Consider the following 15,187-nt stretch of genomic DNA (forward strand, 5'->3'; position numbering starts at 1 on the left):
GAAAATCAAGAAAAAAAGGGAATATTAGGGTTTAACATCCCATCAACAACAATGTCATAAGACATGGAAAGGAAGAGAAGTAAAAATGGGAGACAAACATGAAAGATAAGAAATTATGGAGATGGGTCTTGGATAAATTGAAAGAACCAGAGGTTGTTGAAAGTTTTAAGGGAGTATTAAGCAAAGGCTGTCTGAAACAGGAGAAAGGGATGCAATCGAAGACCAGTGGGCAGCTTTGAGAGATGTAACATTGATTGCAGCAGAGGATGAAATAAGCAAAATGGAAAGGTCCAGTAGAAATCCTTGTATATCACATGATGTATTAAATGTAGTAGACAAAATGAGAAAATATAAAAATGCAGCAACTAAATCAAGGAAATGGAGTAAAAACATCTAAAAATATGGAATTGTCAGTAAGTGTAAAATGGCAAAGTAGTAATAGCTAGAGGAAAAATATAAACTGTAGAAGCATCCAAGACTATGGGAAAGACAGATTCACCCTATAGGAAAATGAAAGAGAACTTTGGAGAAAAAAGAAGCTTCTGTATAAACATTTAAGGATCGCATGATCAGTGCTAAACAAAAAAAAAAAAAAAAGAAGGGTGAAAGGTGGGTGGAATATATACAAAGAAGTCAATGATCATAAATAGGGAATATGGTATTGCAAGAAAAATTAGACAGAGTACCAAAACAACTAAGACAAAACAAGGCACTTGGAGTAGACAACATTTCCTCAAAATTATAGAGATTCTTGGGAGAACATATCATGATGAAACTGTTCTACATGGCATGCAAGATATGAGACAGGTGAAATACTCTCCAACTTCAAGAAGAATGTAATAATTCCAATTACAAAAAAAAAGGGTGCTGACACTTGTGAATATTATTGAACCATCAGTTTAATGAATCATGGTTGCAAAAAACACTGACATGAATTAGCTTCAGAAGCAAGAGAAAACTCATTGAAGTCAACATGAAGGAAGATCTGTTTGGGTTACAGAGAAATTTAGAAACATACAAAGTGATACTGACCCATCAAATTGTCTTAGAATATAAGTTCAGGGAAGATGCTCCTATGTTTATAGTATTTGTGAATTTAATGTAGCTTTAGGTGATACTGACTGTAGTACTTTCTTTGAAATTGTAAAGGCAGCAGAGATAAAATATGGGCAACAAAAGGTTATCTACAACATGTACAGAAATCAGACTACAGTTATAAGAGTCAAAGGACATGACAGGGTAGAAGTAGAGAGAAAGGAGTGAGAAAGTAATTCACTCGGAATTGGCGAAGGCTTTGAAAGAACAATTGAGTGGAATAGGTTGTGTCTTGAAAAGAAGTTATAAGATGAGCAGTCAAAAGGTAAAAGAATGGTAATGAAGTGTCACTGAATTAAATCAGCTCATGCTTAAGTAATTCAGTTAGTAAATGGGAGACTAAAGTAGTAGATGGGTTATGTTATGTGAGCAGCAAGTTAACTCATGATGGTCAAAGTAGAGAGGATTTAAAATGAAAATTGGTATGGTAACAGCAAGAAAAACATTTTGTGAAAAAGAAAAAAATGTTAATATCAAACACTAATTCAAATGTTAGGAGGTTTTTTTTAAAGATATTTGACTATAATGTACCCTTTTCCATAAGTGAAATGTGGGCAATAAGCATCTCAGACAAGAAAAGAATAGAACCTTTGAAAATATGGTGCCACAGAAGAATACTGCAAATTGAATGGGTAGGTTGGATAACTAATGAGGAGACACTGAGTAGAACAAGAAAAAAAGAAATTTTGCAGCAAAATTTGAGTAACAGAACAGATCAGTTGATGGAACACATTCTAAGGCATCAAGGGATCATCAGTTTGCTAATAGCAGAAGTGTGGGGATAAAAATTATAGAGAAAGGCAAAGGCTGGAGTACAGTAAGCAGGTTCAAGTGGATGCTGGTGGCATTGTATCTGTTGTGTTGCATTTTATTCATCTCATAACACACAATTTATAGATCATCTGATTGTATTGTATGAAAACATGTCAATTTGTGTCTTCTGATATACACAGTTGCTTAATTCTCTAAAAGTGTTTTTGCAATCACAGTTTTGTGTTGCATACAATAATATTATTAATGTGTTTTTCTTATAGTGTGCCAGTACATAGTGTCCACATTTCCCAGACATTATATTATCTACAATACAATGATATTAAATAGTCACACTGTTCAAATGATCATCTCATCATTCATAAATTCCTCCATTGGGTAGTAACATTTTTCCACCTGGAGATCATATAGTTTTCTCTTCAGTGGACCCATTTCCATACTCAGTACATCTCTATCCTTGTATTTATTTTAGATTTTTGTTTATATCTACTGGGGTGTCTATTGGTAAAGTTTTAAACACTGTTTTTGAAGCATTAAATTTTCTTTGTGTCTAATTTTGTACATATGTTTGAAATGGTTTCCTTCAGTTAGCTCACAAGTACTGTGTAACATGACGATAACCAGAAATACTTATAATGCAGGGATAGGTAATATTTTTAGTTCTTGAATAATGGGTGACAGGACGTCCTTGGAGGGGTACAACATATATTTCTAGTAATTCTTTTTTTAAGTAGCAGGATTGGTGACATGTGGCTTTGAGTAGTTACGCAGAGGTAAAGACACTAACACACAAAGGACTTGAGTAGAATGCTGTATGAAACTAATTGTCAGACTTCAACTACAACATTCTATCATTTTATATGTTACTGGTATGGATGATGTATGTAAATAATGATTTTGAGTTAGTGATCTCCTAGTAACTGATTTGAAGATAGTTATTTTTAAACATCTTAAGAAACAGCTTCATTTAATAACTTTTTGTTTAGTTTGGTTATTCATGCTCCTGTTTCCAAAAATGTTAAATTACAAAATTCATGATGCCATAATCATCTTCTGCTCTGGAGATAGTAATATTAGCTATGGATTTGCTAACTTCCTATTGTGTTACATGAGCCTGGAATAAGATGCAGTTTGGTTTATTGCTTTAAGCTACCAGAAATGTCTTTACTTTTTTCACTTCTTCCACAAGACAGGAACCTGTGTAGGAACCTGAAAATGGATAGAACAGAATAGAATTTTTACTCACCTTTGAACATGTTTACATGCAGTCAATACATTTATAGTTACAACATTACAGTGAAGTTACATGGATCCTTACCTAATAATGTTACAAGGAGACTTTTATATAAGTAACTACTTTGGGAAAGTACATTATTATACAAACTGATTACTTTCTCCAAACCTTATACAGTATAACACAATGAATCAGCATATCATGTTAATATTTTTGTACCTATAGGATCTGTAAATACGTATAGTAATCATAAATGTTATCTTTGTATTGCCTTATACAATATGTCACATTAAATTGATATATCACTCTGGTAGTTTCATAAAATATTACAATTTATAATTCTGTATAACCCCATCTCAACTCTAAGTCATCTATGGTACATTCTTCAAATTTCTTCAATGTGTAGAAGACTACTTTTTACCCAGTTTGTTGCTATACTTTTAAATATATTCAGGGGTTGTGAGTGAGCATTTTTAGATAGTTTGTTAAAATATATGAGTCCAGGATATTTATAGTTGTTGTGAACCTTTGCTAGTCTAGCATGTGGCTTGTCAATTGCATGTCTGTTCAGTGTTATGATGGTGTATGGACATCCTAAGGTCAAAATTATTCAGGTTTTGTTTGATGTGTACTAGCCAACTATAAATATATAAACTAGGTACTGTCATAATATTCATTTCCTTAAAGTAGTGTCTGCAAGATTCTTGTGGTGTGAGTCCTTCAATGCATCTGATGGCCATTTTTGTCATTTAAATACAGTCTTAGATCCATGTGAGTTTCCCCCTAGAAGATTCCATATATCATATGGGAACTAAGAAAAGCACAGTGTGCATACAGCAACAGTTTCACTTACACAGCCTCTCAGCTGGTACAGCAGATAAACCACAAATATAAGTCTGGAGTGTAACTTATCTGTATTCTAGAGCTTAGACTTTTATCACATTCCACTGATTTGCATTAGCCTCAAACTAGGAGGTACATCTGTCTATTGCTATTGTAACATTCAGCTGTAACTCATCCATGTTGGTATTCTGAGGAATTATGTACTGTTGTCTGCATGCAGTACAGTATCAAGGGCAATCTGGAAGGCAGATAATTTATGCATATAATGAACACAAAGGGCCCAAGAATGGTGCTCTGTGGCACTCCCCCTTTTTTTTTTTTTTTAAGCAGTTTCATTTATGTTGATATGTGTGACTTATGCACTGAAATCTTTATCTCTACCATTTATTTTTGATAACATCTAAGGAAAATTTACACTAATTTCTTAACTATTCATCTGTCATATGCTTTTCAGTTCACTGTTTTGATTGTTTGTTTTATACTCTTTTACTATTGAAAACTCAAATAAATTTTTTATACTCTTTGCAATGGTGTGATCTGTAAAACTTTCCCTGCTTATAGAAATTGTTTCAAGCTTTTAGGACAGTGTGTTTCCTGCTTTTTAGTTAGTATATCCAAGAATTCTTTGGTTGACTGATTAGTGCCTACATTGTGCAAGAATACAGCCTTCCTGTTTGTTAACACACTAATTTTCTCACCTGATATAGTTTTGTTTCATTAATCAATCTAATGACTGTTAGTGGCCAGAGCTACCCCTTATAACTTACACTTACAATCAGAAACAACTATTTGAACTGGAACAAATCAAGTTTTCTTACGATAACTGAAACTTGTTTAATATTATCCAAGCATGTTTCTTGCCTGGTTTGTTGTTTGTACAGTAACAACGGAGTATTGTAATGTACTTTGAAAAATGTTGCCATTTTGTTCTTAAATGTTATTATTATATAGGTATCTCCAAATATTGACAGTCCACGGATTTTATAATTAAGGAGCAAGAGCTTGTTAGTGGCCAGAGACAGCTTAGATAACTTACATTTACAATTGGAAGTAACTACTTGAGTTGGGATAAATCAAGTTTTGCTTACTATAATCGAAAATTGTGTAATATTACCCAAATATATGTCTTGCCTGGTTTGTTGTTTGTGCATTGACAACTGAGTATTGTAACGTACTTTGAAAAATTTTGCAATTTTGTACTTAAATATTACTACCACACAGATAACTCCAAATATTAACATTCTGCAGTTTTCATATTTAAGGAGCAATAGTTGGCTTACAAGTTCACAAAATGACTGTGTGGTTGAAATATCAAAATGGATATAAATTCTTGTCTTTGCACCATAACAGCTGCAGTCTCCAACAACAATTTTTTCTGTGGATAGTTTGCTGCCATCAATAATTTCACAACCCATTTTTGAAGCTTTTATTCACACAGAAATAAACACTTTCATGTTTCAAATGTGTCCTGCAGCAAATGATTTCCAATCTGCTGTGGTACACCACATTTAATTGTAATTCATCCTGCTGGGGCCAATGTTAATTTGCTGTAAGCATTCACAAATTAAAATATTCTAGTCATAAATTAATTTCATCATCTTTTTTAGTAACATTGCATTAACCTGTGATGTTTCAGAGGGCTGTCTTATCAGTATAATATAGTTTAATACATTTCAAATTTTGTGGATGGATGATGCTGCCACTACTAAAATCCACATTTAATATCCAATTGTTGTTATATAAATGTACAAGATTAACAGTTTCACCAAATAAAAAAAAATAGTATCCTCTTCACAATTTCCTGTTATCTGATACTGAAATTCTAATTTCTGAATACTTTGCTTTAAACAGAACAAAGCTGGAAATCTTGACTCTTGCTGATTTGTTCATCCCTGGAACACATAGTTCAGCCACTTACAATAGAGAATCTACAGTTGGACCTATTGGACACTATGTTCTCACACAAGATACTGATATCTGGGGCCAGCTAGTACATGGAATTCGATACTTAGACCTTAACATTCGCCACTGCTATGGTGGCAATGCAACTGCCTATACTCCTGTTACACAAGATGTTGACAGGTATGTATAGTAATATAATGAAACTGATTAAATAGCTTGATTAATTATCTGCAATATTAGATCACTGTGGCAAAAGACTTTGAACAAATATATACCATGAAGTAAGTCCTATTTATGTACTAAATTTTACATTTTTTGTGAATTATGATTTATTCATGTCGTGACATATGGATGATAACCATTTGTTTGATGTAAAGGAAACATATTAAAATTTAAAGTATCTTTGCAGTGATAAGTAGAAATATAATACAAAAATGATATTCTGTGAATAAATATCTAGGTCTATATATACTTATATTAAAAACAAAGATTCCAAGACTTACCAAGCGGGAAAGCGCCGGCAGACAGGCACAATGAACAAAACACACAAACACACACACAGAATTACTAGCTTTCGCAACTGATGGTTGCTTCTTCAGGAAGGAGAGGGAAACACTGAGGTTAAGGCAACTGGTCTGTAGTTCTGTGGCTGTTTCCTTTCCTCTTTTTGATATAGAGGTTTAACTATAGCAAGTTTCAGTTTCATCGGAAAAACACCTCCTTCAAGTACACAATATATACTTAGTTAGATAATTAATATATTTTATCCAGTTTAAATTACCAGTTCATCATTTATGAATTCATTCACTAAGTAATAAAATTCCTGTGTCAGTGCCTTGTGTAGCTTTATTTTCAGTGGGTCAAACATCATTTGCATTAACATATTCCTTTCTAATTTATTATAAATCATCCTTTACATACATTGAGGAGTATGGACATACAGAGTCACTTAGTCTATGGATGCCTAAAGTTTTCTTTCTTTCTTGATTTTATGTACGAACAAAATGATTTTTCTTTGATAATTCATATATAGTTGAAATAAGGTCGTCAAGTGCTGTCTTCAAAATTTAATTTGAACATTTGTCATAACTGGAGTTGCATTAAATCCCTCATCCACATCTAAAGTCATAAAATATTACTTAACTGTTATTTCACTGGTGGCCACATTGTCTTCTATATTATGCTGGTCTTGGGATAGGAAGATACATTAACTGGTGAAAGCATTTGGTATTCAGGTGACTTCCAATCATTATTCAATCAAATAAAGTTACTGAACTTTGAAAAAAACTATAGTCTCTAAAATTTGCATGCACTGAACAGTTAATGAAAAATACTTTCGCCCTTACCAGTATTACTAAAACACTTTACAGTCACTCTTCTGTCAGCCGGCCGCGGTGGTCTCGCGGTTCTAGGCGCGCAGTCCGGAACCGTGCGACTGCTTCGGTCGCAGGTTCGAATCCTGCCTCGGGCATGGATGTGTGTGATGACCTTAGGTTAGTTAGGTTTAAGTAGTTCTAAGTTCTAGGGGACTGATGACCACAGCAGTTGAGTCCCATAGTGCTCAGAGCCATTTGAACCATTTTGAACTCTTCTGTCAGGACTGTCCATTTCATGTCACATTCTCACTAGCATTGTGTAAAACTAAGAAGAGTACAGATATAATATAAAATCAGAGTTTATGATGATTTCCATATTCATCTGTGGTATATATTTTAAATAATGCACACTGTGAATATTTAAGGATGAAACAACTAATATTTATTAAAGTGTGTGTATCTGAAGTTATTTATATCCAGCTGTAGATATTGATACTCACTGGTATCATACATTTCTTGTTGTCTTATTGACTTGGTTACATTGCACAACCACACCACCCACATTTCACACACAAGCATACATGGGAGGAATTCTGTAACACGACAAGTAAAATATCAAATAAAATGAAGTTTTTGTACAAAATAAATTATAAAATTTTCCAAAACTGAATATTAAAATTTTTTGACAATGTATAGTGTCTTATATTCCGCTCTTTCTTCTGATTTCCATCCTTTATTACAGCACAATGTCCTTCTGCTGCATTGCAGTGTTCGTAGTCTCTTACCTGAGCCATTCATCATCTTTTTGCATTACAACATCTTTCTGGCATCACTACACAGAACCAGATTCTCTAACACAAGACACAACAATTCACTTTCTAACCTAGTAACTGAATTGAAAGTACTTGTGTTAATGGACAAATATGTCAAAATTTGTGTGAGGTGAAATTTCTCAACAATGTTATACAAAGCTTATGGAAAACTTGACATATTCATTCAGCAATGACACTAAATGTATATCATGTATGCAGTTCAACAATTTAAATGTATTCAAATAGTACTCAAACAACAGCAAGTGTACTCTAACTTAAATGTAAACATACACACTTATTTATTTTCCAATGATTATGATACTCTAAAACCTTAATATGTATTTTCCATGATATTTTAATATGGATGTAATATATTAGGTGAACAAAATATCAAACATGAGTTTGAATGCTTTGTCACAGTAGAAATGACACAAATGAAATAGCAGAATCACGTATCCCAAAATTGATAGTATTAGTAATGAGAGAAAATTCAAAAGTTCTATGTAACCATCAAAAATAGTATTAAATGTCAATTACACAGCTAACTACAATGATAGATTACATAAAAACATATTACATATTGAAATTTCAAGTGAATGTTTTTTTAAGAAAAATTCAAATCTTAACTCTTCACTTGAGTGATAAATGTTCAGTTCCTGTTTGTTAATTGGCATAAGTGCCTCAAACCATCTACAAATTGATTGCAGCATATGTTTCTGACCTTGCAGAGTAATTTCGAAACAGAATAAATATTTAGTGCTACAACCCCATTACATAGCATGTTCTATTCAGTTATCTCACTTTTTCACATGGTATAAAAGTATATTCAGTTGTTCATTATTATCATATGGTCTCAAATGCTGATAATGTGTCAACATTCTTCATTACCTTCATGATCTAAAACAGTAAATGTCACTTAGAAACACATGTGTCATGCAATTTATCAATGAAAAGTGCACAATTAAGATTTTTTACGTGAGAATTTAAATCTGTTCATTTATAACTAACACATGAAAAAATACCAGCAGTGAAAAGTTTACCTTTCAATCAACAACCACCTTAATTTATCTAATTAACCACTCAGCGAACTTTCTGGATGTAAGTTTTCAGTTCAGTAATGTTCCTTAGTAGCAATTTCATGTTACAAAATCTGCTAAACATACCATCATAGACAAAGTTGAAATCAAAATAATAATTTTGCAGTCGGTGTACAGCACAGACCACAATTCTAAAATCAAATAATCATTAAGCATTTATTGTGCATCATAGACTCTGCCTTAGTATAACATAGAAAAGTAAAAAGTTCATTCACTAAAATCTCATTAACAAATGTTTTGAATTCTGTGCAAGAGAAGTTTATGTTCATCACTATTTTTTTTCTAATGCATACAGCCTCTCTGAGGGCTTTTAAGTCTTGTAATTAGTACATCCTGTGGCACCTTTTTCATTTCAGTGTCAAATTCACACATTTCCACCATTAAATTTTCTAGGCAGTCCCTCAACTAATTAACAATCAAACAAAGTTTATGCAATTGCTTAATCAGGATGAGAATAACTTTACATCCACATACTTTAGTAATCTTTTCCTTCAGTACTACTGCAAAGTTCTGATCAGCTATCTTTTCAGTTCTCTTAAGCATTTCAAATGAGTTAACATAATTTACTATACCCACATCAAATTCTTTCTAACTGAGTTTAAACTGGTTGCAAAAAACATCCAGATACTTTGCCCACTTGTCAAGCTTCAGTATTTCAGAAAATTATGATAGTTTATTCCACACAAATTTGTTGTACAAATTTGGATTTTACATAACTACCTGTATTTAATGTTGAAAATTCACTTGCTGAATGACTCAAGTAACTGATTTTTACCTTTCACAGATACAAAATTGTCTTTTAAAGTAAGAAAATCAATTATCTGTCCATTGACATTGTCTGCTGCAACCATATCACCATGTAAGCTAACTAATTTTTTTTTGTATGAATTACATTGGAATTTTCAGCATTATCTACAGTGTCACTTTAACTTCCAATTCAGTTACTTTTAGATCCCCCTCAACATTATATTACATGTTTATGATTTTTCCTTTGAGTTTTGAATTTACAGTTGAGAACCAACCTTTCAGTTCATCTTGAAATGCACTTACCTGGCAACTCAGCTCTTCTCTGTACACCAAAAGTTATTACTATAAAAAAATTTTATATCATTAAGGCTTTCAAACATTTGTTTCCCTAACTCACTTTTTACATCATTAAAACTTTCAGAAATCTGGTTTCTCAAATCATTTACTAAACTATCATAGCTTCCAGGAATTAGATTGTTTGTTTCAGTAACTTCTGTACCTAAATTACCAAAACTTTCAGAAATATTATTGTATTTTTCAGAAATTTGATTGTTTGTTTCAGTCATTTGCGTGACTAAAGTGTAACTATTTTACCTAAAATGCTTATAACTGTTGTCATTTTTCTCATACATTTTTCTGACAATGGTTTGATTTTCTAAATGTACAGAATTTTCTAAACTCTTATTCAGAAGTTCTAGTCATGAATTATCTTCATCAAAAATGTCATGAACCTGAGTTCTTTTCTCTTTCTTAAGTGCCATTTTGAAAATTGTACCAATAATATGTGTTAGCAAAATTACTTCACACAAAATAAAAAAACACAAGTAATGTTTTTTTTGCCATTATTTTTTGCTCTAAGGAGACAATTAAAGAAGTAAGCCATAAATATATACTTAAATTCTGGTGCTGTGTGTCTATTATATCCTCTATATTATCCAATCTTTTAGTTCACAAGTCTTTTCATTTTGTTTCCATTTTGATAGCTTTTGCATCCCTCATAAATTTTAATTTTAATCTGAAAAATAAGTCTGATTAATATTTTGTGATGTAATGTTATGCAGAATAACACAGCCTAGTGTAATGAGATTCTTCAGTGCTCAATGTTCAATTATTTGTCTTCAAAACAGACTTTGATCATTTATTTCAAGTGAATTGCATCAAATCTATTATCCACAACTAAAGTTATAAAATATTACTTATCTCTTATTTTGTTCATGGCCTTGTTGTCTTCTGTTCAATATGATGCTGATCTCAGATCATATATCTGATATTAAAAACATAAATGATGAAAGGATTGTGTTATTTAGATGGCTTCCAATCATTATTCAATGAAATAAAGTCTCTAGATTTTGAAAACAACTATATTCAGTAATATCTGCACACATTGAATTATTAACAAAAGATATTTCTGTCTTTAGCAGTATTACAAAAATAAATTATCTCTATTTACAATCACTCTTTAGTCAAGATGATCAATTTCACCTCATTTGCCAAGACTATGCACAATGAAAAACAGAGATATAATATAAAATCAAAAAGTTCACAATTTGTAACCTGCCAATCCATACTGTTCATCAATTTACACTTAAAATTACTTGCTGTAGTCTCTCTGGTTGGAAAATTAGGCACTGGACGTTTACAAGTATCCAGTTTTGAACTGCAAATTTGCTCCCAAGGAACATGCACAGGTAATTAAAGTTCTGACTGAGAGCCTATGATGCCTGGACTATTTTCCCACACTGTTCTATAATTCATTTCCTTCCAATAGTTCTAATAATAATGGAGTGGTTGCAATATGTAAACAGTTTTGTATAACACACTTTAAATTCAGTTAATACGTTCCTATTTGTTCTGATCTAATTCACACTAAAATTACAGTCTCTCAACTATCACAAATTCATATGAATTTACTGTTACCACTTTCCCACTTTATAATTGCCTTTTAGTTGCATAACAATTCCATTGATACAAAATTAACCCTGAGCTTAAAAATTATTATTTTACCATAAACACTTCTTTCGCACATATATGAATCATACTTGCAGGATAGCTCTGGAATTACTGAAATTCCATGCCAAATGATCTCCAGGCATCAACTTGTTCCTTCTAGAAATGTGCGACATCACCTTCAGCTATGCCACAGTGCTGTGGTAAAGAAGTGCAAGGGTAGATTCGATCTGTCCAATACAAGATTGGTATCCATATCCATACAGACTTTGTTGATAATAATAATAATCATTGGTGCATCTTTGAAATAGCTTAATTGGTTCATGGGCATCATGTTGGATAATGCTGTGGAAGCTACATTATATTTCAACAACACAGCTGTTCATCGTCTTCAGTTTTTACGTATTGCTGCAGTAGCTCACCAATATATATGCTGGCTTGCTAGAAAAGCACAAGTGACAAGGAGTGGGGCTGTAACATCATTGAAGATGAATCATAGAGCACAGTGACACCCAGTGCCCTCTGCCATAGAAACAGGCCACAGTCTTTGCATGCATGACATGCAAATTGTGGCCCAGTGAATATGTGGGCAGAGTGTGAATATCCAATGTAAATGTGCAGACCCCAATTCACTATTTATGTTGACTCAGATTCATTTGTCTGCAGCTAATGATGCCTTACTACCACCTGTGCTGTTTCCCATGGCTTGCTGAATTGAAATCCCTTGTCTCTATTAATTAGGCAATTACTTATATGTATTTCAACTGCTTCTTTAATGAAGGATTCCCAGTACATGGAAGCAGACAAATGGATCCTTGTCTGTCTGTAGTTCATGCTACATCCTGTGTCGAGACAGTGAACAGCCCCAGCAGCGTTTTCTGGCTGACCCAATCTGGTGTGACATCTATATTCAATGCATCTATCCTTAACAGTGTAACCCTCTGGCCAATGCATGATTTCCCACACTGGCACAGGGTCTCCTTACATGTAGGTTGCCTTTAACAGAACCCAGCATCATTTACACTTGTGCTGGGGGGGGGGGGGGGGGAGGGGGGGGGAGCAGAAGACCCATTTTATTTGATGTTCCTTCAACAACCTGCTAATCTTAAAGGACATGCCACCAACATTGGGTAGAAAAACTATCCTCATGGAGTTCTCCATTTCTTCTGGCTGGTCTTGAGCTTCAGTGTGCACAGGTTGAAATGTACTACGGATCTGTTTATCAGGATACCCACTTTGTACAAACACAGAGCAAAGATGACTTATCTCTGCTTATAAGCTCCTTGCATATGAGATAACTCTAGTACTGTGAATGAGGGTCTGTAGTATGCCACTGTATTGAGATGGGTTGTGGTAGCTTGTAGCTTATACATATAAGTCAGTGTTGGTTTATGAAACACACTGTGACCCAAGCAACCATCTCCTTTTCCACGGACCAAGATATCTAAGAACAGAAAGACTCCATGTCTGCTCACTTCCGTAGCGAGGCAAATGCCTGAATGGAGGGAATTAAGGTATTCCAAAAATGTCAGAAGTATAGCATTGGTGCCCCATCTGGCCATACAACGAAGGTGTCACCTGAATATCTCCAGAAACATTTAATTTTCAACATTGCTGAGTGAAGTGCTTTTCCCTCGAAGTCTTCCATAAAAAGGTTAGCTGCTATTGGAGACAAAGGGCTACCGTGGTGGAACTGATGTTTGCACTTGTAAGCTCTTTTTAAGACATTGTTTTGTAGGGTGGACAACCACAGCCGGACTTTGACATTTTCCAAAGAAAATTCCACACTGGCTGTATCAATGATTTTTTATTAAATCTGTGACCAGTTTTGCACCACTTATCGGTGCATCCTCAGGCAATCTGTACAAAAAATAATGTATGAGCTCTTATTATATTATCTTTTTAAGATGTTCAGCAAATTGGCTCTATCTGAGGAGTGCAGATGTCTTTCTTTGCACTGCATCCATTGGATCCTTTTGGAGATGATGATGCACTGAGTCCTGCAGTGAATCCATTATCTTGCTACCATTAAAGTTGCTTCTTCAAATAAATATTACTCCACGTAGACTATGTTGGTGCAGACACTGGAATTTCTATTTGACTACTACACCCTTATACATTACGTTTTTAGAATAGGAAAAACCCAGTAGATAACTTCAAGGAAGCTAAAAAGAATTTTGGCAAGGGAGGCCTTTAGGAAAGCACTTTACATAACCAATAAACTTAAATACTAAAATACTGTATTTAGATCCTAACACACACATTTTTTATGTTGAACATTTCACTACAAGAAAACCTATTTCTTACTGGAATTTACTTTCAAAGGCTATTAGTCTCATTATTTACACACACAAATTTAAATGGTGCCTCTTTATATTAACTTGGCACTTCATAAGTCCGTAAAACAGGATAGTCACATTAATCAAACATCAGGAAGGAACCCTATATAGGTGTATGATTAGAATGAAATAACAAGGTGAACCAGTTTCTTTAAAGTTCAAGAATGATTATTCACTAATAAAACACAGGTTAAATTAATGGTTCACACTGAACCAAAAAAATCTTATCTAGTGTCTGTAGGTTTGGGTGTAGTGAACAATTATGGTGGCTAACTACCCACAGTACAGCCTGCAAGTACCATGCTGTATGAGCTCAGTTTCTCTTCTTGGCATTGTTCAATTTTATGTGCAGTAGCCCAACAACTTGCAGTTATGCCATAATTTGCAGTCTTCACTGGATGCATTTTTGTGCAGATCTGCAAGCAAAGCTTCTCCTGCTCCACAAGGATGTTGCCTCAATCACTGCTGTCTGAAGACTGTGCGACTTACTTCTCGCACTCTCTAGGTAGTACGCCAATTTGCCCTTGCCTCCTTTTCCACACCACAGAACCACTTTCATTTCAAACAAAAGCACACTAGCTTTTACATAACATCTATTTGTTACATTGTTCCTAAGCATGACCATTTCTTACAGTTGTAAAACTTAGATAAACATGAACAGTTTATACACAAAAATATTTTTTAATACAAAATGACATCAGAAAATTATTTAATGTAATAAAAAATTTACATAGTATTTTACATACATTACTCACATAGAATGCAAAGAACTTCAACCTCCAGTATATCACACTTTACTATACATATACAGAAAATATAGTACCAATATGTGAAAATTTATAGCAAAAAGTTATAAAAATTTAGATGCACCATAAACAAATATTGTTAGAGTGGGAGCAGTATTATGTTAGGGGGGCTATTCACTTTGTCTTCCATGGGACCTGTGGTAATAACTGAAGGCACCATGAGCAGCTGGGGACTATGGGAACATTATTAGGGACCACCTGTAATGCTTTATGCTTGATGTCTTCCTGAACAGCGCTGGCATTGATAAATGTACATGTCGCATGGCCAGGATAATGCT

The 15,187-nt window shown here is 33.6% G+C and overlaps 1 protein-coding gene across 1 annotated transcript in view; it reads left to right on the top strand.

Moving 5' to 3' along the window:
- Positions 1-15,187, top strand: part of LOC126299372 (PI-PLC X domain-containing protein 1-like) — an 86,278-nt gene that overhangs the window by 54,362 nt on the left and 16,729 nt on the right. The window contains exon 4 of the mRNA XM_049991235.1: positions 5,795-6,025. Within this exon, the coding sequence (XP_049847192.1) occupies positions 5,795-6,025 (231 nt within the window). The remainder of the gene's footprint in view (positions 1-5,794; positions 6,026-15,187) is intronic.

This window comes from Schistocerca gregaria, chromosome X, assembly GCF_023897955.1.
Source record: "Schistocerca gregaria isolate iqSchGreg1 chromosome X, iqSchGreg1.2, whole genome shotgun sequence".
In the NCBI taxonomy this organism is placed as follows: Eukaryota; Metazoa; Arthropoda; class Insecta; order Orthoptera; family Acrididae; genus Schistocerca; species Schistocerca gregaria.